Source organism: Gavia stellata, chromosome 4 (genome assembly GCF_030936135.1).
Source record: "Gavia stellata isolate bGavSte3 chromosome 4, bGavSte3.hap2, whole genome shotgun sequence".
Lineage (NCBI taxonomy): Eukaryota > Metazoa > Chordata > Aves > Gaviiformes > Gaviidae > Gavia > Gavia stellata.
In genome coordinates this window covers 51,858,049-51,882,907 of record NC_082597.1, presented here as the reverse complement: position 1 = coordinate 51,882,907, position 24,859 = coordinate 51,858,049, and the positions used below count along the sequence as shown (strand labels likewise).

Below are 24,859 nucleotides of genomic sequence, written 5' to 3'. Positions count from 1 at the left end.
CTTGCTGAAACACCAACCTGCTGCCTTGCAGGCTTTTGCAGTGGTGCGTCATGCTCAGAAACTGTTGAAGGGGTTATTCTGCAGCTCTGAGGAATGAGCCAGCTTTTCTTACAGCCCTGCCTACAAACAAGCAAGTCCAGTTCTCTGTCTGGTTCTTTAGAGGTAGCTCCAGGTTTTCTTGGTCTTCCATATGCATAACAAGTACTGCTGACAGGCCAAGGCTGAGAACATAAATCTTTGTGGGGATAGGGAAAGGAGGGGAATTGCTGGAGGGAAGAGTATTTAAACACCATCTTTCTTGCTGATCCGTCAAAGTACTTCATATCATCAGCTGAAATGTGCTGGTTCATTTTCCTATGCAGGATAGTGCAGCCTTGGAAATGGTGATCTGAAGATGAGAAAAAAGCAATAATTATTTTCCTTTATAGTGCATAGCCAATTATATCATGCATCTGGAGGGTTTTGTGAGCCAAGAACTGAGCATTTCTATCAGTTTGATGAGTGAAAGTAGTGATTCGGCAAAATAATGACATTGTGGAATAAACTAGCAACTTCTTGGAGAAGCACTGTTAACTGGAGGTGAAGAAATCCAAATGTTTTCAGCTATTTTGAGCTGGAGATAGATTTTTCTGGTAAGATTATTACTTCTGTGATCATCGTCTGCATGAAGACAGGCATGACCTAGCACTGTTTCATTTTCATCCAATGAAATTGTGCAGCTGGATGCTAAAAGAAAGCTGAGAAGATGGCTCTCGTCTGATTGATTATTGCCAGAGAAGTCAAGGATCCTGGAGAAATCCCAAGGCTCTTGCCTAGCTCTCCTTATGCCTTTCCCAGCCCCTCACCAGCTGGCTGCTGCGTGTGAGCAGGAGCTCATCCCATAAAGCTTCTTGCTTTTGAGAATGGCAGAAGAATTCCTTGAGTTTCCCAAAAGATAAAAGTTGCCTTGGTATAAATTAACTTGCCAAGGCCCCCACAAGGGCCAGTTATTTGAAATAGTTGGATTTTCCTCCTGAAGTCTTTGTAAGATTGCCTAACTTTTGGACGGTGAGACAAGGGATTATTTGCCTTGCTTTATGTGCTGTAAAAGATTGCAGAAGGGCTGTAGGCATGGGCCAAAATGGAGTGACATTTCTCCAGCATCTCGAGGAGCTTAGGAGCTAGCATTGGTGGTACACAGCGGGTTTCTGTCACCATCGCTTAGGGACATGGACAGAGTGCTTCACACTGTGACCCAAAAGACAAGCTCCACTGCTCAGTTTGACCTTAGTGTCTCTGACGGTCACCTCTCTGCAGTGGCGAGGCAGGTTTCCCAATTTCTCTTGCCGTTTCGTCTCACCAGGGTGATGCTGAAGTGTGCACCATGAGTGTGCACATGCAGGGGATGCTTAGACCTCTGTGAGAAAAAGAGAGGCTCTTCTTCCCTGCAGTCTACTTGGTCTGACAGGCAGAAAAACAAAGTATATTAGAGGAGCTGGTGGGTGACACCTGCCCAGTTTAGGCTGATGAACTTCCCACACCATGTGAATTATTTACAGCATCTGCCAAAAAGTCTTTTTTTAGCCTAGGGTCATCACAATAAACACAGCACAGAGATATGCATGGATTTCTCTCTTAAAAACTCTTTTGCTTGGTGTGGTAATGCATCAAATAGGTCTGTTTTGTCAATAGAAGGTACCAGCATTGTGGCTTCTTCACAGGGGGAGGAGTCCATCAGGCTTGATTTTGTGAAGGAACAAGATTGTTTTCATAAAACTTTCAGGAGCTTAAGGCCTTTAAGATATATCTCCCAAACGTAGTTGAAGTTAGCCAGCGGTTTCAAAAGCTTTTAGGATGGACTGATGGACAGATGCATAGATACACATGCAGTGCATAAGAAATAGGCATAAGGCCTATTTCAGTAGGGAACTAACCTAAAAGATTTGGGAAGGCTTCACAAGCGAAACACTCCTCTGCAGACACAGCTTTCCCCTCTGGGAAAAGCCAAGGAAGAGAGCTTGGCAGAAGTTGACCACACTGATGCAGAAAATCCCTGGAAACTAAAACACTGACTGGGAGAGTAAATGCTAGCATGGGGTTGAACCCTCAATACTGAAACTGGGAGACAAGAAAAACAAGACAAGACAAGAAAAACCTATCTGCAGAGCATCTGTCTCTCTCAGAGGACGTATGTGAGCAGGGAATACGTTGCTTGTTGTAAGCACTAGGTCTGGTGATTGGACCATACAACTGACAGATGGAGCACCTGAGCACTGGCAGGGTTGAGGGAGCCCCGTTAAACCAGGCAGCTTCTGTGCCTGAGGCTTCCCACTGTAAAAAGGGGTCCCCAAAGGCATCGGGGCAGGTAGGACTGTCGCTGCTCCCCATAGGTACCAAATAGGATTTATTGTTGTGGCGTGAGTCTCGCCACTTGGCACAGCAAACCTTGAAAGTCAAGCCATCCTCACAGGTACAGCAAGACAGTCTCACCTCAGTCTTTCTTGCATTGGATGTTAGGCTTAATTAGGCTTAATTACTCTTTCCTTGAAAGGTGTAAGGGGATGAGCACAGAGCAGTCAGCCTCAAGGCTCCTCTGCACCACCAAGAAGAGGTGACCAAGCAGGGATGAGCGAAGGAGGTGTGGGGACACTGTCTTTGATCCAGGAGCACCTGGCTGGTGCAGGTTTTCCGCAGCTACATTTATATCGGATTCCCTCTGCAAGTGAAAAAAAGAAGAGTCTAATCAGGCTTTTGTGGTGATGATGCAGTTTCTTGGGTGGAAGTTGAAATCAGACACCGTGGCAGGTTGATGTTACAGAAAGCCCCAGTGGGCACACACATGTCGCATCATTGTTACTATTTTTTAAATTACCCATTTCTACAAATCAGCCTTATTTCCCTCTGTGAGCTTTCTGTAATGCTTACCAAGAGAAATTATTACTTTTAACTTTTACATCTATTGAGAAGGAAAGCTTAATTGGCCCAATAAAATTTCCCGGCTAAGCTTCTCCAAACAAGACCAGCCAAGGCTGAAAGCGGTTGCCAATTTTGGGTAGTCTCTATGGGAGAGGGCCTGGGCTGTTGGACGGGCTGGGCTGGCTGTGGAGGGAGGTGCGGGGTGCCAGGGCACAGGCACGGAGTGGCTGGGGGTGGCAGAGGTGTACTGGGCAGCAGGTACAGCATGGAGCATCTCAGCTTGAGCTGCAGTTGCATGCGGCTGCAAGCAACAGCCGGGGCCTGAGAGGATGAATAGACGTGAGGTGATGCTGAGCACACAGCTGGAAATCCAGGGGCCGGGAGGTGGGGTATGAGGGCTCCCCTTCGCCTCAGCCCCAGCACCTGGCAGGCGGTGCCTAGCCTCGGCCACTTGCTGGGCTTGAGGGAAATTTTTCAGGATGCAAAGGGATGAGGTTCAGGATGCAAAGGGATGAGGTCCAGGGTGCACTGGCAGAGCTCCACCACCACCTTTACTGCCTACCTTTTCAGAGCGTTGTCCAGACACTAAAAGAACCAGATAGCTTCCCGTGACGCGGAGATTCAACAGGGCCCCATAATACAGGCCAATTAGCCACATTCATTTAGTGCCTACGTACCAAGAGACACTGCAGACTCCTAATGCAAACTTTAACTTTTCCGTTAAACAGTTACCTAGACATCACAGGCCCTGTTGTATGGTGGTGCACGTCCCTCATTGCTTTTGCTGTCTCTCTAGTTGGAGAGCCAGTAAACCTTACATTCTTTTTATTCTTATATTTTTTCCTGTGTTCCTGTAAAATACATTGAAAAGAATAAAATCACCAGCAAAACCCAAAGAAACCAGTACTGAATTTATCAAATGCCCATGAGCCAAATAGGTCAATCACTAATATGGATAGGTCATTATTATAGAGTGCTTATAGATGCATTCTCATGCATCTGGGTCAGATGACAGGGTAGAGTTCATCAATCTCTTTTATCTGGAGAACTTTTTGGAAAGAAACCACGGACCACTTCATGCAGTGTTACTACCTTGGTTTTCATTTACAACCAAATAAAAATATGGTTACGTTTTTAATATTTGTTTATTGCTTTTATTTCTGCTGTATTCCCATTTGTTGGCTTGTTCCCATATGTATACAATTCTTGAGTCTCCCATCCATTTATTCCCTCTGTCTGTAATTTACTGGTGTTGTCATTTTGTGAACCATCTCCTGATGCCTTCCAGGCTCAGGGGGAGAAACTCTGGCAGAGGCCAGGCTCCTGGTTGGAGGTTGGAGCGTTGTGCCTCTAGCCGGGCACCAGGACCCAGGGAAGGGTCACGTGCACGGGGGCTGCGGCTATTCCCGAAGGTCAGTGAGGAAGAAGCTTCTTGTGGATCACTTGTACTTTTTCAATGTTGTGGGCATTTGCAACCCAAAGGGCCCCATTTTATCGCTGTGGACACTTGTATCTTGACAGCGGTCTGGGCCCCTGCAGCTGTGGCGGGTAGAGGCTCCAGTGGTCCAAGATGCACCCATGACTCATTGAGAAGGCTTTGCTGGCGGCAAATCTTTCATTGGTTTTGTTGACTTCCTCAGTCAACTTTGACTTCAGAGCCTATTTTGTTGCTCTCAGCATCATTCATTAGCATTTTCTTTCCCACTGTGGATATATATAAAGATGTCCTTTCACCGCCTCTCGAGTGTAAACACACTAGGGTACTTCTTGCAAAGGGACTTTTATGTATTTATAAATCAAGGTCATTTTGGTGCAAGCGGTTACTTGAGTGCACCATGTTCATGGATGCCGTTTTATTTATATACAGGGCTACATTACTGCATCTGCGGAATGGCAAGTAGCTAAAGCTTCTTGCTCCACTAAGACAAAATAAAGTGAAGTAATCAACAGAGCAAGAGTTGCTCGTGACAGCCCATAAGGAAATTGAAATGCTGTGGAAATTTATTAGAGGGTTTCTATGTAATGATGTGCCCAAACTACAGACAGCCAGAGTGATCTGGCTGAAGAGCAGAATATTTTTACTCCATGGCATGTGCAAGGCGCTGCAGGGCAGCTTCTCTGCTCCTGCTCCCCTGGGACTGCCACTGCCGCGCACCCCACCAGAAGGGTCAGGAGAACCCGACCCTCTCAAGGCATAGCAGTAGCATTACTCACTCAGGGATTGCAGTCTACAGTTCCTATTTGGCTGTGTAGAGAGACTTATCCCCCACCAAAAAATCCTCATGCAAGTTTTAAATCACTTCTCTATCGATGGTGCTTCATGCAGATGTCACATTTGTAGGACATGGGATCCAACAGCATAGTTCCACGTGATGTGGAAGTAGCATTACCCCAAATACTGGTATTTTGTTTTAAAGACAGAGATTCTTTTTATTTTCCACCTGGTTTGTGACATTTGCTCCTCAGATATGAGATACTGCTAGATACTTAGTTTTAAATGGAAGCTGAGATAATGATTCAGTTCCTGGGATTGTGTTTAAGAAGAATCCCAAATACCATAAGATTTATATTGAGCTAGCAGCACTGGGAATGAAAATACCTTTCTGACAGGACATATTATGGCATGTCTAACATAGAAGTACTGTGGGTTTTCAATTTATTGCTTCCTGCTTGTTCTACAAAATAGAAAATTTGGATTAGTGCATGCACTATAGAGCTGCTGATGTAAGGATCCAGGCCTCCCACCCTTTGCTATATCACACGTGGTGCTGACTACCAAGAGAAGTCACATTGCCTACCCAACATTGTAATGCTGGGCTTTAACATATTGTCAGTTAGACACCTGCATGCAGACAGACTTGAGTGGGAAAGCCGGAGATCTGGTCACCTTGGGGTGCTTTCTGGAGAGGCTCACTGCAGGCGAATGGCCAGACTTTGCTGCCATTGCTCCTTTACCAAGGGGGTGGGTACATTCCCTTGCTTTTGGTGGTACTTTCTCCTGGCAGAGGCCTTGCTCTGTGAAAACAGGAATGGCATCATCTATCAAAAAGGATGTTCTCCTGTACCTCATCGAGTTGTTTATCATCTCCTTTATGTAATCACAAGACAGCTGTCTTTGTCAGGACCCTTGGGCATGACTTCCAGTGCTTTTGGGATAGGAAGAGTAATGGACTTAATGGGTCTCCAGCCAATGACTTCTCTGGGGGCCAGGAGGGAACTGCCGTCCCCCTATAGCATCTGGCAGAGGGGCTGCCCCAATGGCTAAAAAGCTGACATGACATGTGCCAAGACTGTGACCACCGTGGCAGAGCCACTGGGGAGTTTTTGTCCCTGCTGGTTGAGCCAGGCACACGTTTTCTGTGTGGTTTTAACAAATAAACCTGGAGGGCTTTGGGGAACTGTTGGGAAGAGGAAATGGTGGCTGTGGATTGGGCACATCACCACGAGCATCCCAGTGTGGCTGGGGAGTGCTGGCCCAAGAGAGTTGATCAGAGGAAGTCCTGCCTGATGACACCAGGGAGATGATGGGCTTGCAAAACCCCATCGTCAGATACACATGCATGTTGGCAGTGTGTTCTTCTCAAATCCTGCCTACATGCTTCCCCCGTGCCATTAAAGCTAAATAATATTTCGGTTGAGGAGGCTTCTGACTGTGGTGGCCAGGGGCTGCCGGCAGAACTGTAGGTGTGAAAACCCAGTCAGGTTTGCTGTGCAAACCATGGTTCATTCATACATGGGATGCTGCAGAGCAGGGACGGTCCTATCAGTGGGACAATTGCATGGAAAAGTCCAAGGAGAGGTAAAAGCAGGAAAGCTGTTACCCGCCCATGTGTGTACATGGGGCCGAGGTGCTGGGTAGCACAGGGGTGCAGACCCATAACAGCTGTATGAGCACAGTGTGACCCCAGTGATGTGCTGACTGCCGAGATATCAGCAAGGTTAACAACTGAACAGGGAAATTTTGCTGGGAAACACCTCCTTGACCTTATTATGCAGCCTCTAGGGCCTCCAGCTCAATCAGCTGTTGCAGAGCAGAGAATTGCTATTTGTATGGCATCCTACATGTTATAATGACGGGTTTGTATTTTATTAAAACAGAACTACTAGCGTCTGGGACAGAGGGATGAGGGTGTTTACTGTGTTGGCAGCACTGAGACCAGGCTGACCCTGTTATGTTGCACTGCTGCAGGGTGCAGTGTGGCTCCGAAGCTGGGGCCAGGACTGCTGGGCACAGCCGGAGCGATACAGGGCAGCCAGTGGGAGCGGCTGAGAGCCTGCAGCCCCTGGGAATTACAGACAGGGCTCATGTTTAGCATCACTGTTTTCAAGTAGCCATAAAAAGAAATGTTTGTAACATTTTAGGGCCTGAGCAGGAATACTGGCTCCATTGAAATCAGCAGCATAACTCCCCCTGAATTCCACACAGGCAAGATTTAACTCTCTTGGCGTGAAGGTGCTCAGGGTTATTGATTTCCTTGCTGCAATTTTCTTTACTAGAGCTACAAGCATCGGTCACGTGCATTAAAAGGGAATAGATAAACAAGAAAAACTGAAAACGATGAGAAGAAAGTCTGCAGCTGCATCTAGCATAAATTGTTCCTCTTTATGTATGTCCTTCACCGCTCTCATCCGAATCAGGACGAACAAAGAATTCTCTGAGATGCAATTTATGTAATCGCAAGGAACCCAAACTGCTAGTTTTTACTGAAAGTTCTCAGCGCAGCATTTTCCATTATCTCCACTAAAAGGAAATCAATGTCTCCAGTTTGGATGTTTCCCAAGGAATTTTCTTTCCATATCTGAAAGCATCTTGTGTTCACAAAGCCATTAACGAGTAAATGTGATCGGAATTGCATTAATTTAAGTTTGGGTAAATTAGAAGCCTTGGGGAGAGGTGCAGGGCCTGATAGTTAGGTTCACTTGGGTTTCTGTTAATATCTGCTTGATATTTTTATTTTAGGAAAGCAGAAAAAACTCTGTATGTTCCTGAAAGAAAGGAGAAAAAACACTACCTTTTGAAATGTGTTACTGTTTATTAATACCCCTCATCAGACTCAACACTTCTGCACAAGAGGTGTACCACTCACCAGCCTTGCCCTCTGACCACCTCTCCCGGTTAACCTTCTCCCTTATTGACATCTTTCTGGCAGAAGATGCTGGAATACCTTTGGGAGGGAGGATCTGCAGGATGGCGGCGCAGGGCTGCAGCCGCGACATGCTTGCCAGCACCCAGCATCTGGCACCAGCACGCCTGAGCCCCGCTGTCACCAGCATGCTGGTAGCAACTGTGCTTGGCAGGCCGATGGGACTCACCATTCAGCTCCAAAACGAGCTCTAAATCTCCTTCCAGGCCGGGACAAAGCCTCCTCCGGCTGGATCTTGGCAGCTCTGGAGAAAAGCCAAGTCCTGGCCAGGAGCGGTGCCAGCAGTGGTGGGGCTGGCGGAGGCAGCAGCTGGCACGCAAAGCCCGCGGGCAGGCAAGCTGGCAGCACTAGGGTCATTATTTCCAGGATACATGAGTCCTGGTGAAATAAAAGGGAAGCCTTCATCAGCTGAAGCCTATCAGCCACATCCTTTGATAGGATTGGATTTAGGGAGAGGAGGCTGTGATCCCCATAAGCGGCACTGGCGGGCTCACCCACTGCGTCTTGCCAGGCACCCCGCAGCACCTCCTGGCAAGAAACAGTGATCACCCTTTGGTGCAATGTACATCCTTGCTGTCCACAGGAGGCTGGCCAGTGTTTCAGGTGGCATGAGTGATTATCACCTGGGCAGTGGGGTGGTTTGAGAAGGTTTTAAGCTGCTGCTGGGAGCAGTGCATCAAGCTGTTAGGCTGCGTCACACCCTCAAACATGCCTCAAGTGACTGATTGAACTGTTCCTTACAAATACTGTAGTTCATTGAGCCTTCGGCGCCTACTCAATGAAGAGCTATTTAACTATTTAGAAGGTCCCACTGTAAGTTAAATATACCAGTAACTAATACATGTGTTGTAAATGCGTCATTTTATGCCAATAGTAGTTACGTGAATTATATGCTGTTTCTGATGTCACACTGTAGGCAGCTTGACCACCAAGTTTAAAATAAACCTCTTCAAGAAAATTAGTTATTTTTATCTAGCGCTCTCAATTTTCAGCTTGAGCCAATATTTACCTATTCAATCAAGTTAAAACCCAAGTTAAAATAAAGACTGACTGGTAAGTATTTGTTTGAACAACAGAAGCCTCCACTTTTCTTTCTTTCTTACCTTGGTTTTCTCGACTATCAGCTTGCTCTCACTAATTGCCACGCCTAATCACTTTTCCACTAGGAAGCAGCCTGGGACTGATAGGAGCCAAATATTTGGAAATCTGAACTTTATTTGTTAAAAAATACACCCATTCTGGGGGAGGGAAGGTTAATGAAGAGTCCCCCACCTGAGCATCACCTGCAGGACTGCCGGTCCCTGCACTGGGCCATGCCGCGTACCAGCGGCACTGACCTCTGCTTTAAGTCAATGGCAAAATGTCACTTGACACCCATGGGGTCCAGACTTTGTGTGGAAAGGGGCTTAGGGAATCATAGGGGGTCATTTTGCGCACAGTGGGGTGGAGGTGGGTTTGCTGCTCCCGCCGCTTGTGGAGGGGGAAGAGCATCAGGAGAGCCTGATGCGTGCTCCCGGGGGATGCTCCCGCTGCCATCCCACCCCCCGGCCCGCCACAGGGCTGGCTGACATCCTCCTTTCTGCTTCCCTTGCTGCGTTTCTCTGCCTAGGTGATATACCGAGCCCTGTCACCGCCTTATGATGCGGAGGACCCGTACAGCGCGGAAGCCCAAGCGCAGCTGAAGATCACCAACCTGCGGGTGCGGCTGCTGGAGCGGCAGGGCTGCCCCTGCCTCCCGTCAGGCCCAGCACCCCGGCCCCTGCAGCCCCCGCCGTCCCTGCACTACGCTGTCTATGACTTTATCGTGAAGGGCAGCTGCTTCTGCAATGGCCACGCTGACCACTGTGTCCCCGTCGCTGGATTCAAGCCCATCAAGGCAGCTGGCATTTTCCATGTGGTATGTATGTGCGCCCAACAATGACTGCACTGCAGGAGAGCAGAGTTTTAAGAATAGCAGGGAACAGTATAGAGTATGGTATAGATCCAAGTATGTGCTATTTGACATGTGATGCCCTGAATTCCAAGCACAGTGAGCAAAAGCAGTCTTTACAAAGGAGGTGATCTGAGGCTGAGATGCTGGGCTTCCCTTGTGCCTCGGTGTAGGGTCCACCAGAACGGTCATCCTTCAAGGGTGCTCCACAGTAATTTAAGTTTATTTATTTCAGGTGGATCCTTAAAATAAACTAAAATTGCTGACTCCCTTCTTCCCCCAAACGCTAACTCTCAATAACACAATACCTAAAAGATAATAAATGCAAGGCATTTTGATGACATAGAGGGAGGAGAACTTCCTTGAATGTACTAGGGATCTTGTGATTGCCATTGCTTCTGGAGGATCCTCAAATACTGGGTTGGCTTCTAAACTGAGAGGCAGAAGAGCTGGGGTTTGCATCTCACTCCCAGGATTTCCATTGCACTTTGCAATACCTTTCTCCAGATAAAAACACTGCGCTCCAGTTTTGAGGGGACTCGCATCACAAGAGCTCTGAGCTCAAATCCCTTGGGACTGACCAAGACCTAAACCCCAGTCCTCCCACATAACAGAGAAATGAGAGCCGCTAACCCATTGGGGAGGGCATGGGCACAGCAGCAGCCAATGTGTTGGTCGCCTGCGGCATGGTGTGCCTGCACCCTCCCAGCCTGGGGATACCCTGGTCTCGCTGCCCCCAACACATCTTGTCCTTTCTGCCTGTCTTGGCTGGCTCTGAATGTCCTGGCTTTGCTGGCAGAGGAGCAGTAGGAAAAGGCAGGACAGTCAAACATATTGCCCTGAATAATGTTAGAAAGATCATAAAAAAACGTAAGGCAGTTACTTGAGGTAAGGAGGTCTGGCATCTGTCCAGCTCTTTGGGGAACTCTCATTTCACTTAAATTATGGTCTCAGACATGAAGCAGACAGCATGTTTCCCTTCTAATAGAGCTAGTCTTGCAACATCTTGAAAATATACCAATTTAAAAGCATGCAGTGCTATGATTGATACAGCTATTTCAAGTAGCATTGCTCTGCTTTCCACAGATGTTCCCTGTGCGAAAGTCTTTGAAAGGAGCTGTTTGCTCAGGATTATTTCAGTGGGATACAATTGCTTGGGAGCGTGCCCCGGAGCACCACTGAGAGTTGTAACAGAGCCTGCAGCCAAATACACGCCAGGTACAGCTATAGCCTATGGAAACCATAGTGCACAGGTAACAAACAAGCAGTGCTGTGGGAAGGAATCAAGTGCCAAAATCACACTGAAAACCAGAGCAAGAAATAGCAACAGGCCCCTGAGATGGTCCCGAGGGGACTGAAAATTCAACTCCCGTTATAAATGTGTATGGGGCAGGAGTCCCAAAGGTGATGTTTCTGCAGTGAGGCTGACCCGTTTTACTGTGCCTTACAGCTTATTCTGCATGTCCCATAAGGGATGTGCCGGTGTAGGGGTGACATAGACCCATGGTTTGCAGGGAGGTTCAGAGAATGGTAAGATGTTTCCTCTCCCAATACCACTTTTCCCATCATAGGACCAGGGCAGCTGGGGCTGAGACCAGTCTGTGCCAGGCTCCTGCCTGGCGTGAGGCTGCTGCGATTCAGGGATTGCGGTGGCACCCCACTCCTGCATACCAGGCTGGGGTTTGCCAGTGCATTGCTTCAGGATGGGAAGAGAAGATTATTTCCAAGATGACAGCAAGACGCATGTGTGTGAATGAACAGAAAAGGGACGAAAGATTGCTGGGTCTGTGGCTGCTTAGCTGGGAGAAGTCAGAGAAACTTCTGAAAAGAGAGCAGGATTTCAGAGAGGGAGCATTTTTGTACGTTTCACCTGAAAAAGTCACACAAAAGATAATTCTGAAGAATTATGGTCAGTCATTCAAGGGTGAGATGGGGACTTCAGTCTCGTCTTTATGTAATTGTATCTACATGGGGTTTTAGCAGAACCTTCACTGTAAAACGAAGGCAACAAAAGCTGGAAGCACACTACCATTTCACAATATGATTATAAAATCTGGCTCTGTTTTTATGCTTGTTTAGACCAGAGCACTCCTGAAGAATATCCCCTAAGTTAGAGAGGTAACATCAAAATTTAAGCAAGTTTAATATCCTTTAAAAAAAAAAAAAACTTTTCCAAAAAAAGTGTATACAAGTTTTCTTAATGCCCTACTTGGTCTTAGCCCACAGGCAAAATCCTAACTGCAGGCTTAGTTTCAGTCCCTGCTTGGCCAGTGGAAGAACTGGACGTGATATATTTGTTTTTCTCTTGGGCTGCTCTGGGTAGCAAGCCAGGGTGTCCTGGCAGCACTGGGCATAGATGCCAAGTCTCGGGCAGATCTCGCAAAGCAACGAAAAGCATTTCAGCCATCTCACCCCGAGAGGATCTGACAAAGCCACGTGGGGATGCAAGGATGCTGGTGGCTGCTGCCCAGGTGGGTTTGGTACCAGAGCCTGACCCAGGGGCCAGGATGTTCCACTCAGCTCGGGACATCGGCCCGGCTCACTGCCACAGGATTCCTATCATTAGAAGCATTTTTTCTTGACAGCTGGGCCATCGTGTGTGAGGAGTGGCTGAAGGGAGGCTAGAAGTCCAGCTTGGCCATGAGATAACACTGACCCAGGACATCCTTGGGGCACGGGAGTGAGATGCGAACAGAGTGGCTTTGTGGACAATGAGGGGCTCCTTCCACCCCAGCAGAAGCAGCTCTAGCTGCATTCACTGGGGTGGGATAACCTCCTTTGTGATCCTTCTGAGTCAGGTCAGAGCAAAGGTGGACTTTACAGAGTCCAAACATTTGCTGTGAGAAAAAAAATTTTCACATTAGCCCCAACAGCAAAAAGCAATAGCCAAGACCTGGTAAGAGAAGAGGTTTGTTTCTGTGCCCTCACCACTATTACGTTTATACGCTTCTTTAGTAGTCCAAGGTGCTGTGTCAGTGTCAGTCAAGGACTTTTCCAGGAACTGGGCGTTATTTTCTAGGCTGAACAGACAAACCAGTTCAGGAACCTGATCAGTGAATGCATCTGAACTTGATTTCTGGCAGCTGCCTAACAATTAGGCACTACACCCCAGATATACCTCACCTAATTTTAGGCATGTGTTTGATGTATCCAAGTTAGTCAGCTCCTTCCATAGCTGTGAAAGGGCAGAGGGGAATACGGTATGGTTGGGATCCCAGGTAGACTAAGCTACCGTGCTAAAGCACTTCTGTATAGTCGGGCAGGGTGAATATTCCTCCCCCTTCCCATGTGGCCAACCCAGTGCCTGTTATAAATTGTTTTCATGCCAGTGACATCAAAAGATGCTGAAGGTCTTCTCCAGCAGCACTGACAGAAGCCTATTGTACAAGGAATTAAACAAACCCCACCAGACAGCCCCCCACACCCTGGACAACAAGCTTTGTATTCTTTCACAAGAATGAGATAGGATATGAGAATTTTTCTCATGCATAAATTTGGTTGTCTGGTTCTTTGAGAAAGAATACCTCCCCACGTGCTGACAGCAGCCAGTAGGCATTGGTTCTAAAATTGGCACAGTGGCTCAAGTGCAACACAGTTTAAAAGCTATCATTAGATACTTGACCTGAATGCCATGATTTTCCTTTAGGCTGATATCGTGCCCATTTTCCATGAAAGTAAAGAAAAAAAAGAATAGAGAAAATACAATTTGAGCAGTTCCAAGAAAGAAATTCTATTAAAAGTGGTTGCCCCTCCCAGCTATTTAGCCTATTTAGACTATCAGGTCTTCGGGATACTGATTTTCTTTTAGTGGGCGTTTGTGTTGGACTCTATGTAGTGGGTGAGTTCTTGCAATATAAATCAATTCATAACAGGTGACTGAAAGCATTTTTCCCTCAACGCAGCATTTCTTTCTCACTGCTCAACATTTTGGAACATGATAAATAGGGAGGAAACTATTTTATAAGATTCAACTAAAGAAAAATACCCATGTATATGCAATCTGAAAGGAAGCGCTGGAAGGTTATAATTCAGCAACAAAAGGCTCTGGAAGGAAGCATGCCCTAGCAACTGCCTTTCTATAGAGAAATCAGTCACTCGTTTATCTTACAGAAGTCAACTTTTGTAACACTGTTTGCATTGTGCCCTCTAATGACTGACGTTGTGACAGGGCTGTTGAGCTTAGAAGGGAAACAGTGTGAAAGTGAACTGGGATGTAAAGACCGCTTGACAAAATGAAAAATGGTATGAGAAAGCTTTGCCGCTTAAATGAGTCAAGAGCCGTGTGAATGCTTAAAGCAGTGAGACGTACTGGGAATTGTGTTTGTGTATTTAGCGATTCTCCAGAATGACCCAAGTGTATGCCTTACTGTTAAATGTAAATCGAGGTGAATGAAAAGTGAGGAAAAAAATGTCCTCTTTCCCTTGTCGATGCGTGGGGGTCACATTCTGCCTTAGGAAAGGTGCTGAGATGCCAGAGAAATCCCCGAGGCCAGGTACATCATTTCCCTGCTCTACTTTGGGTCCCAGCAGAGCTGCCGGGCTGGTTTCTCAGCCCCAGCTCCCAGCCGCTCCCCAGCATGACAGGGAATTTACAGGGCATCACAGTCTTGCATCTGGCCCTCCTACAGCTCTTATGGGCATTAATTTTGCCCGGTGTAGACAGTCTGTTGGCTGGTTTTCACCTGCCGCCGCTTCTTTTTTCCTTCTATTACCCCTTCTTCTTCTCCTTTCTTTCTCCTATTTTCAGCTGTCACAGTATTTCTTTACAAGTAAAAAAAATACCTGTCTGCCTATAGGCTGCAAGAAAGGGCTTGCTAATATTCACCTTCTTTTGTTGTTTCTGATGCATAAAAATCTTTTGTGTCATGCTGGAATTGTGTAGAAGAAAAAAGATTTTCTCCAATGGAGTAAAGCTAGGATGGAGAGATGTTTAAAGCATAGCTCTTTTGGGGGGTAATCATTATAATGCTATTGAAAGAGAATAAATACATCAGCCTGAGGCAAGGTTTTTGAAGCACTTAGGTCTGACTTTCACTAAATTTCTGGAAAAAAGGAATAGGTAAAAAAGGTATTAACTAAACAGTTGCACTGAGAAACAAGTTATTAAAGGGCCCGTTTCCCTCCCCTCTCTCAGTTGAGATGGGCCATTTAGCTGTTTAGCTTGTTCATTTTTACAAGGGCATGTAGTGATAGGGTAAGGGGTAATGGCTTTAAACTGAAAGCGGGTAGATTTAGATTAGATATTAGGAAGAAATTCTTCACCATGAGGGTGGTGAGGCACTGGAACAGGTTGCCCAGAGAAGCTGTGGATGCCCCATCCCTGGATGTGTTCAAGACCAGGTTGGATGGGGCTTTGAGCAACCTGGTCTAGTGGAAGGTGTCCCTGCCCATGGTAGGGAGGTTGGAACTAGATGATCTTTAAGGTCCCTTCCAACCCAAAACATTCTGTAATTCTATGATTAGCAGGTCTGTGCCCTGCTCTGCCTGGCTGAGAGGGGTCAGGGCTACCATGGGACCCAGGGGGACCTTGCAGAGGCAGAGTTTTCTCAGTGTCCAGCCTGTTTGAGTAACGCCACTGTAAAGATTTGGCACTGTGGAAATTGGGAACCCAGCTGCCTTTTCCAAAGCTTGCTTCCAAGTGGCTGCATCCGATGCAGAAGTGGGGCCAGACAGGCCATCACGTCCTATGCACCCATGGATGCTCACCCAGACATGAGTCCCACTGAGATTACAAGTCTCTTGCCCCATGACAAGCAGGGGCACACAGGTTTGCAAAGAATGCATGGCAGGCTGAGCCACTGAATGGCCATCCCAGCCCGCACCGAGCTGAGCAGCTCCTGCAGAGAGGGTGTGGGACCCACGGCAGGATTTGGGCTTGGGAGGGAGCATCTGATGAAGATGCTAATCCATCTAGTTGTGACAACCCCTGGAAGAAAGGAGACTGCAAAGCAAAGCAGCACCCTTGCAACAAGGACCAGGAATGCATGGCTCCTTCTGACCCAGGCTGTGGCAGCACCTACGGGTGCTCAGCACTGGCCTCAGGAGCAGGTTTCCAGCCCTGCCAAGTCAGCTGGGGAGCCCGCACCCACAGGCCTCTCTGCTGGTCCTGTGCTTGCCGTTATGCAGAAGTCGGAGTTGCATTATTCTGTTATTATTTAATCTTTTCAGACAGACCATTCATTCCCTTCCCTCCTGGGTGCATTGTACATTTACAAGCGATCAATATGAGGAGCATCATGCCCTGCTCTGCCACGGGGACTCTCTAATCACCAGCTGGCTTGATTTGCTTGATTTGATATTGTCTTTTAAGTTTTAAAAATCTCTTTCTTTAGACTTCACATACAGATTAAGAAGTTTGGCGCACAGGTATTCAGCAGTTTGGCACTCTGCATGCCAAATTAATGGCTGCACATCAGGATCTTGGGATACCCGTTCTCTTCTGTTTTGTTTTCACCCACCTCCCCCTATTCTGGCAACATGGCATGCTCTATTATAGAGTACTTGGGCTTTCAGAAAATGCAGGCTTTTACGCCTTGGGACCATGAATGGTCCTCGGTGGGGAGTTTTGCCATGCTCTCTGCTGGTATCTTGGGACACTTAATCCTTTGAGGGTTTCTTAGGCACTGCTGAGTTTCAGAGTCATATATTATTAATGCTGGGCAGCCGCTGGCTGATTGATTAAGTCCCCACTGATTCTTTGTGCAGCTTTGGCAAGGTGGGAGCTGAATTTAAGGGGTGAGGCTGCAGGCTGTGGGCACAGGCAGGGGGGGCACACATCCCCCCAGTAATCCCAAGAGTCCCCGTGTCTGAGACATACCCCTGTTTGCAAGGCTTCTCCCACATCCTTCTTAGTTTGGCACCATGATCACCAAAGCACCAAGAGACCACTTGATTTTGACCATGGCACCCTCTGGCTCCCTCAGGTCGCCTTCCCCTCCTGATCCCATGCATCCTGGGTCTGGTGGGTTCCTCTACCCTAACAGCTGGGACAGTCTGGTGAAGAACAAGCTGATGGATTTCTCTGGTCACAGATGCGGTTCAGGCTTCTACAGCCTGTTTAGTGCTAACAACTTAATGGCCAAAAGGTTTGCAAGAAACCCCTACCAAAAATGGCATCAAAGAGTTAAAGCTCCATCAAAACCACCTGAAGATGACTGCATGACTAATACAAGTTTAACCAATTTGTTTCCATGTGGTTGGATGCTTTTAAATGTGTGTAAAGTAGCTCTGTAACATTGGTTTGTGTGTGGACTTTGCCTAAAAAATATAGAAGAGTGAGAGAAATTTTATTGCAGAGTGTTGATTTAGGAAAGAGAGGCATCTGAGAGTTTGAAGAACGTTTTGTAGGCGGTAGGAAAAATGAAAGTATGAAAACACAAGACACTTTGAGAGCTAAATATTCCCTCTGCAAATTTGTTTTGTTTCTTTTCTATATTTGCTTCTCATTCTTTTCAAACATTAACACACATTTAAGCATATATCAATACGGTAAGCCAGACAGACCAACTAGTATCTGCGGTGAGAGCAACTGGTATCTGCAATGAGGCCAAATAGCATAGAAAGCGATGTTATCTTAGTATTTGTGCTTTAGCTTAGATCCTTGCGCATTCTGTCTGACTCGGTCTGTATCTCTCCATTGTTTACGCAGTCCAGTTGCTGTGCTGTGTTTTGCTTATTCCTGCTTTGATGATCCAGACATTTTAATAAGGCAGGAAAGGATCACTTGAAAAGTTTTTGAAAGATTTTGCTATTTGCATTGCTGCTGAAAAGTCTTTTAAGGACTTTCAAGGTCAGTTTTGAAGTTTTATCTGTACTGGTTACATCTGACCCCTGTGAGATAGCAGCTGAAATCTATTCATTAAAAATAAATAAATCAGAAAGTCATCATTAGCCAGGAGTGTGTGCAGGGGTGGCGGGGTGGGGTGGGGTGCGCCCCTATGTAACAAGCAGGAGTTGTTTACAACATGTTCAAGGTCCTCTTCCGTTTTGTTTACTGTTCAGGTTTTTCACAGGAACCTTTTTTGTGGCAGGTGTCGGCAGCAAGTCACACAGTTAGGAAGAGCACACTTGTAAAACCACAAGTTAAACAGAGTGGAAGGCAGCATTTTCCAGTAGCAGTTAAAGCCATGCCCCAGCTCCGGGCTGGATCACCAGCTACCACAGCCACCCAGTGTTGCTCGCAATGCCAAAGGCAGACAGCGGCTGCTGCAGCTCCCCAGCTCCGTTGGTGTTATGGCCAACCTGTGGCATGAGCATGGGGTCTCACTGGCAGGGCAGGCTGATGTCTCCGGCTCATTACTGAGCAGCAGGAGAAGCTGAACGACACTCAGTTTATTGCCTTCCTTTCTCTATCACTTTCCCTGCAACTGGTGAAGGAAGGGGCACCAGGGTGCTGAGGCACCGCTCAGCTTGTGTTTCAGCAAACGCAGGACACCAGTCGTGCCTTGAGCCTGGCCGCACATCAGATGTCTGGAGAGACTTGCAGCTTAAATGCTCTTAGTAAAACTGTATTTAAAAGCAAAACATCAAGCAGAGTAAAGCTGCAAGCACAGGCAGCCACCGAAAGAGCTGTGGTAGGTAGCTGCCCACCACACTCCACAGCAAAAGGCAGGGCCTTCAGCCTTGCCCGCAGAGCCATGCTGCTTCAGAGCTTGATTTCATTGCATCTAGGGGCTGCTGGGCTGCTCTTACCCTCTGGCTACATCCTGTTTTCTTTGCATTTGCCAACAGAGTGAGTAATGCCAGTGGCTGACTGGGCAGCTGGCACTGAGCGTGCTACGCTGGCTTTTCATCTCTAATTACCCCCTTACACTAGGCTGTCTAGCTGTTAAATTACTTATCTGTCATGAAGATATCCAAGTATAGTCACTCATGGTCTTTTTGCTATCCCTGATTCTTCCTTTGTGGGGCAAAAACTCTGCCTAGGATGAGTAGATATCTATGCTTCAGGGGGTTGAATTTCTTTTTTTCTTGTACTTATTTATGTTGGTGATGCCTGTGCACACAGAGCTGGGTGCTGAGGTGTTGTGAGTGCTATTCCTATAGTGCTGCAAAGGTGTATTTGTGTTTGGGAGGGAGAAAAAGAGGAAGATTTTATAGTGTGTCCCAAGGATGCTTTGGATCTTGGCTTTTTTTAATCTCTCTTGGAAATTCATGCTGCAGCTGGAAACTCTCTGCTAAAGATCCTTTTAGATCTCAAAAAAAAGGTGTGATTATGCAGTACCATGACATGCAGATCTGCAAATACTAATCTAATTGAAAATGCAACTGCAGAATGTTTGTCTAGTTCAAGATACCAAGACAGACATTGTGCTAGCCCTCTTTCTAGTCTATATAATAGCATCTTGCTGGTGTGGTATCTCCTGTACTTGGGCGTTGCTTGTGCCCCGGAGACTCTTTGGGCTTTGCTGTGGGTGATCCTTGCTCTCTTTACCCTACTAGGTCCATGGGAAATGCATGTGCAAGCACAACACAGCAGGGTCCCACTGCCAGCACTGTGCCCCGCTCTACAATGACCAGCCTTGGCAGGCTGCCGACGGAAAAACTGGAGCCCCCAAAGAGTGTCAGTGTAAGTAACCAGCTGGGAACAGTGTCTCCAGAGCCTCTGCCAGAGCAAAATTTTTCGTCCTTGCGCACCTTCCTCCTGTGTTTCCAAGAGGCAGCAGATGCTGGGGCGACGGGCAGGTGTTTGCTCAGCAAGTGTAGAGGCAATGCCACACTCCTGCCCAGTGCCCACCACATGTTTGTATGGTGGGGACAACCCTGTTCACAAAGCTCCTTGCTTGGAAATCCTCATGAGACCATGTTGTCTGTTGCTGTGGCCTTTCTGTGGGACTCAAGCGCATCTCCTTCAGATGTGGTCTTCTGTCGCAGGCAGACTGCAGCCCACCAGGGTGCCTTGGAGGTGATGGGGGCCAGCATTGTCCCCTCCACGGGCACCGCTGACAAACACCTTTGTGGGAGGTATGGCCTTCTGCTGCTGGATGTGGGGTCTGCTCACCCCCTGAGTGCTGGGGGCAGAGGAGCTGCTGGCTCTGGGGAGGTTTGAGGATTACTTCTGTGGTGCCGGGGAGGGATGCTTGGGGTGAGTGCAGGCTGCAGGGAACCGCAGAGGTCACAAGGTGATCTGCTTCGGTAACAGCAGCAGTCTGGCCAGAAGGGCGCTGAGGATTAACCACGCCACCCCGGGAAGGTTTGCAGGCATGCTAAGCGCCGTCGTGCTGTGACTACCATGCTGTCAACGCTTAAGCTAGCATCAGCCTGCTGATGTGGGCTGCGGTCACACCTCGCTGCAGTATGGATGTTCCCCAAGGGAGTGACTGTGAGTCCCTGTTTCCACCAGCAGTATTTGATGTGCAGTGGCTGGAACAGATCACACTTGGGCCCCAACTTGAGGTGTGTGGGCATCCAGACTTCCTCCACTGCCAGCACAGGGAAAGGGGGATGTTCGCCCTCTCTCATACACCTCCCCTCCACCTGCCTTTTCCCTCCATCACCTGCAAGGAGCATCCTGACAGCACCCACGTGGTTAATGCTGTATGGGGCACTGCTGATTTCCAAAGCAAGGAGGAAATATTCAGCCCCAGCAGGACCAGGGAATGTGGGAGGTCTCCCTGCGCCGGCCTGACCACGGTGCTGCCCTTGTACTGGGAAAGCCATACTGGAAATAAAAGAGTTAAAGAAATTAGTTTTTCTTAAACATCACCTCTAGAGGTTGGGAAGCATGGATGAAAATGTTGATGATACTTCATGCATTTGAATGAATAATGGGTTGATAGGTCAGGTGTCCCATTCCAAAACATGGTTTGGGTTTTTGTGTCTCTTCTATAAATCAACATCTTTCACTGCCTTAATGAGTCTTTCTGTTCCCTTTGGCTTCATCTCAGCATGCAAGTGTAATGGGCATGCTGACACTTGTCATTTTGACATGGATGCGTGGCTGGCATCAGGCAATCGCAGCGGCGGCGTCTGCGACAACTGTCAGCACAACACGGAAGGACAGCACTGCCAGCGCTGCAAGCCGGGCTTCTACCGGGACCTCAGGAAGCCCTTCTCTGCCCCCGACGCCTGCAAACGTAAGTCATCAACCTTTTATTACTACAATGCTTCTGTTAAGTGGAAGGGTGTCAAAGGAAAGGTGAGATCTTCCTGCTCCTGCTTGGAGCAATCTTCTTGCTTCAGTGAGGGACAGGGAGTTCTTTGAATTCCCTTATTGACGCTGTTTGCAAAAAGCAATGGTGCAGTTTGCAGGGCGAAAGCCTGCAGATTCTCTTGACAAATCGATCCCAAGGATCCCTGTAGCTTGGGGACGGGGAAGAAAGATGATTCATTGACTTTCTCCTGCTATTTTTGGAGAGCAAAAGCTGCATCATGTTTGCATGTTCTCCTTGTTTGGTGATTGCCGCAACCCCAGAAGCGGGGTGCCTCAGCCAACAGGGGTGCAGCTGATAAATAGCATCGCCCACCAGCGCATGTTCGCAGCAGCTGCACGTGGGTATGGAGGGAGAGACAGGAACACGAGTTAAGTGATATTCCAAAAGGCGTGACACCGAGGAGGCCAGGCCAAAGGCAATGGCTCGAACACATGTGAAATTACATATTTTCCAAGCAAAAGCAGTGATCCAAAAGCCACGCTCCCCAGGGACCTCTGTGGGGATGGTGACTAACCATGGGGGACTCCGGATCCACAAACTGCGCTGAGCACATTACACTGGTCAGCTAAAAATAGGGCGCAGGCATGCTCTCCACTCTGCACCTACAGCCACGCACCGGCTTCACCAGGTTTCTCCTCACTGACCCAAATCTGGAGGAGGACCTTCATGGGAGGCAGAAAAAAATCTGACTGACACCCTGCTTGTGTCATCTGAGGAGACACTGCACACATCTCCCACCTCCAAAGGAGAAGCGCCTGCGTTTAAAGGAAGAGAAACCCCTCTGGGGTGGTAAGCTGCACCCCGCGCTGGGAGGGTGTGTGCGGTTTCACTTTCGTCTGCAGGGTTGCGTGGGGAATGACAGCTTTTTAAAGTTCTTTTACCTACTCATGTACATTGATGTCCCAAATCTCGTTCTCTGAAACATCAAATAATTTCCCTCCATAATTATTGCCAGAACTTATGCAATGAACTTTTGTTTTAGAGTCTCATTAGTAAAAAGCAGGTTTAAATCTTGCACTTAGAACCAAAGCAGGGGCATCAGAGTTTTTTCATAACTCTCATGGATTCAGCCTTGCTGAATAAGAAAAAAAGCAGCTGGATTAGTTGACTCCTGCTAGGTAAGGCGGGATGAAAGACTGAAATAAATTCTGTATGGGACCCTCAGGCTCCAAAACGCGCTTTTACTGCAGTTGCGCTACCTTCACTAAGATTGTAATTCCTGATGCTCTTTAGGTGCCAGCTCCCATCAGGGAAAGGCACATAATTTTCCAAGGCCATTGAAGCCAAGTCAAGCTTTGGCACTGATTTGAGTGCGGTCTTCTGCACACCTAAAAATAACAGAATCACAGAATCACAGAATCACTAAGGTTGGAAAAGACCTGTAAGATCATCAAGTCTAACCATTAACAAAAAACAAAACAAAACAAACCACAAACAAAAAACCACACCACCATGCCCATCAAGCCACATCCCACAATGCCACGTCCACACGCTCCTTGAATACCTCCAGGGAGGGTGACTCCAGCACCTCCCTGGGCAGCCTATTCCAGTGTGTTACCACTCTCTCAGTAAAGAAGTGTTTCCTAATACCCAGTCTGAATCTCCCCTGGTGCAACTTGAGGCCACTCGCCTTGGAGATGGTAGGAGTGACTGCCATCTCCTGCGACATCTCATGTAGCCTTTCACAAAGGACCCATCATAGGATTTTCCTGGTGCCAAAACACCCAGTCTAAATCCTGCGGCTGTTTGGAGGGTCCGAGAGGGAGTCCAATGGCACCTCCTGGGCTAACCAGAACAGAGCCTTCTTCCTTGCAAAACCAGATGGAAACAGAGGTCTCAGGACCTATCGCTGCAAAACGGCCATGGCTCGAAGGGAAGGCTGCCAACAGTGTGCCTGTGCCTGTGTGCAAGTTAGACCAGCGCTAATGAAGTCAGGCATTACATCACGTCATTAGCTATACATTAGCCAAATCCCAGGAGACTTGATTAAATTTCTCCCAGCCCTTCTGGGCAGGAGGAAACTGTGGAGATGAGATGATTAATGGGTATTTTTGTTGACGTAACGGCAGACACACATGCCGGTGCGCGGTCCTCTCAGCTTTCAGCATTCATCTCTAAATCACTGGCCTGTGGCATTCCACTTTCAACATTTTTCCCCCTCAAAAAAAGTGTGTCTGACATAAAGACTATGAATTTGTTTCCATTACTCTTTAATGCAACAATCCAGCCTCTTTATGGACCACTATGTATTCATGAACTCTGGTATTTAAAGGCAAAAGGTAACATGTATTTGACAAAAACTGTAAGATAGCCTTGAGTACAGTGGGAAAAAGTCTACATTTATTTACCTTCTGCATTAAGTGCATATACTCTGTTGCTCTTTTTGTTATTTATGAATTAGAGCATGAAGTACTCAAGTTTTTGGGGAGACAACTTTCCTCGGCATAAACTATGTTCCACAAAAATGGAGGGATTATCTGAATGCTTTCCTTTCAGAGACGCTATTGACAAAAACACACAGATTATTTCTCTCCAGGCTTCTCAAACCCTCACAAATGCTCTCCTCCCTGAGACCCCGTCACCGTTTACCTTCTGGTCTCCTGCTGCCAGGGCTGCTCCCTGCAGCTGGGGACCCAGCATCTCACGGGGGAGCCCAGCAGTTTGCAGGGCTGTAGTAAATGACTAATGACTGTTAAATTAAATTATATAGGACCGATTACAGCCTATGCCTGGCACATTTCCAAGGGCCGTGCCATGGTCTGCAATAACAAGGGACGTGCGTGGTGCCCTGTTATTCTTTCCGGGAAGGCCATGGCGTTGCCTGCTTGCTTCTGGCTTAAGGCACCGTTATTGCTCAACCATGGAGTAGCATTGAAAATTTAAAAATACCAAGGTCAAAGTAAATAAAGGAGTTGTTAAGCCATAATCTTTAAGGATACTTTAAAGATTCTTGTAGGCAAAGAGTGTATATAATATTTGCTCAGGAGTAGGTGTGTACCCAATAAAACGAGACGTTCTGCCATTTAAAACAACAATCTGATGACTCTTTCCCCCCACCATACCTATCGGTCCTTTTCTTTACATCCCTCATGAATTTTTAAGCCTCAGCTACAGTGTAATTGCAGACAATAAATCAGGTTTTATAATTGCCGAGTTTATTTTTGCTTTTGAACTGTAGGTTTTTGAGGGTAAATATTTGTCATTTCCAAAGGTTAGCTGGCAGCTGAAGAAACCACAACAGTATCACCAATGCAGGGAGGGGAAATCCAGCTCCGCTGGAGTCCCGCTCACTGGCTTTCGATCCCAATCAGCACATGCAATGTCGGGACAGGCGGCTGTTAATTCCTACCTGCATGGAAGTCATGTGCAAAATATTGCTATGTGGTACAGGGTGGTAAATTGGCATTTTAATGATGTGGCTTACAATTGAAAAGAAAGCAAAAACATCAAGCTTGTGGAAGGTTTCTCTTGGTCCCAGGCTAGTGGTGCCCAGCCAGCCCTTCTCTCACTGGAGCTCCCTTGGCTGTGGAAACCCTCAGCCTCCCCAGCGGGGTGGCCACGGCACATGAAACAGGCACTGTCCCAAAGCCTCTCACTGAAAGTCTCGTGCTCTGCGCCCATGTATCCACCACGAAGTGCCATCCAACACTGTCTATAGCTGCTTTATCTGCTGCTTGGCTGCTCCTCTCACCTTCCTTGAGGTGGTTCTCCTACTACCTGTGCTACAGTGAGGTGCA

The 24,859-nt window shown here is 47.4% G+C and overlaps 1 protein-coding gene across 2 annotated transcripts in view; it reads left to right on the top strand.

Annotated features, from left to right (window-relative positions):
• Positions 1-24,859, top strand: part of NTN4 (netrin 4) — a 45,585-nt gene that overhangs the window by 8,780 nt on the left and 11,946 nt on the right. For both annotated transcript variants that reach the window (XM_059816304.1, XM_059816305.1), the window contains exons 2-4: positions 9,649-9,936; positions 19,411-19,537; positions 20,856-21,044. In XM_059816304.1, coding sequence (XP_059672287.1) covers positions 9,649-9,936; positions 19,411-19,537; positions 20,856-21,044 — 604 coding nt within the window. The remainder of the gene's footprint in view (positions 1-9,648; positions 9,937-19,410; positions 19,538-20,855; positions 21,045-24,859) is intronic.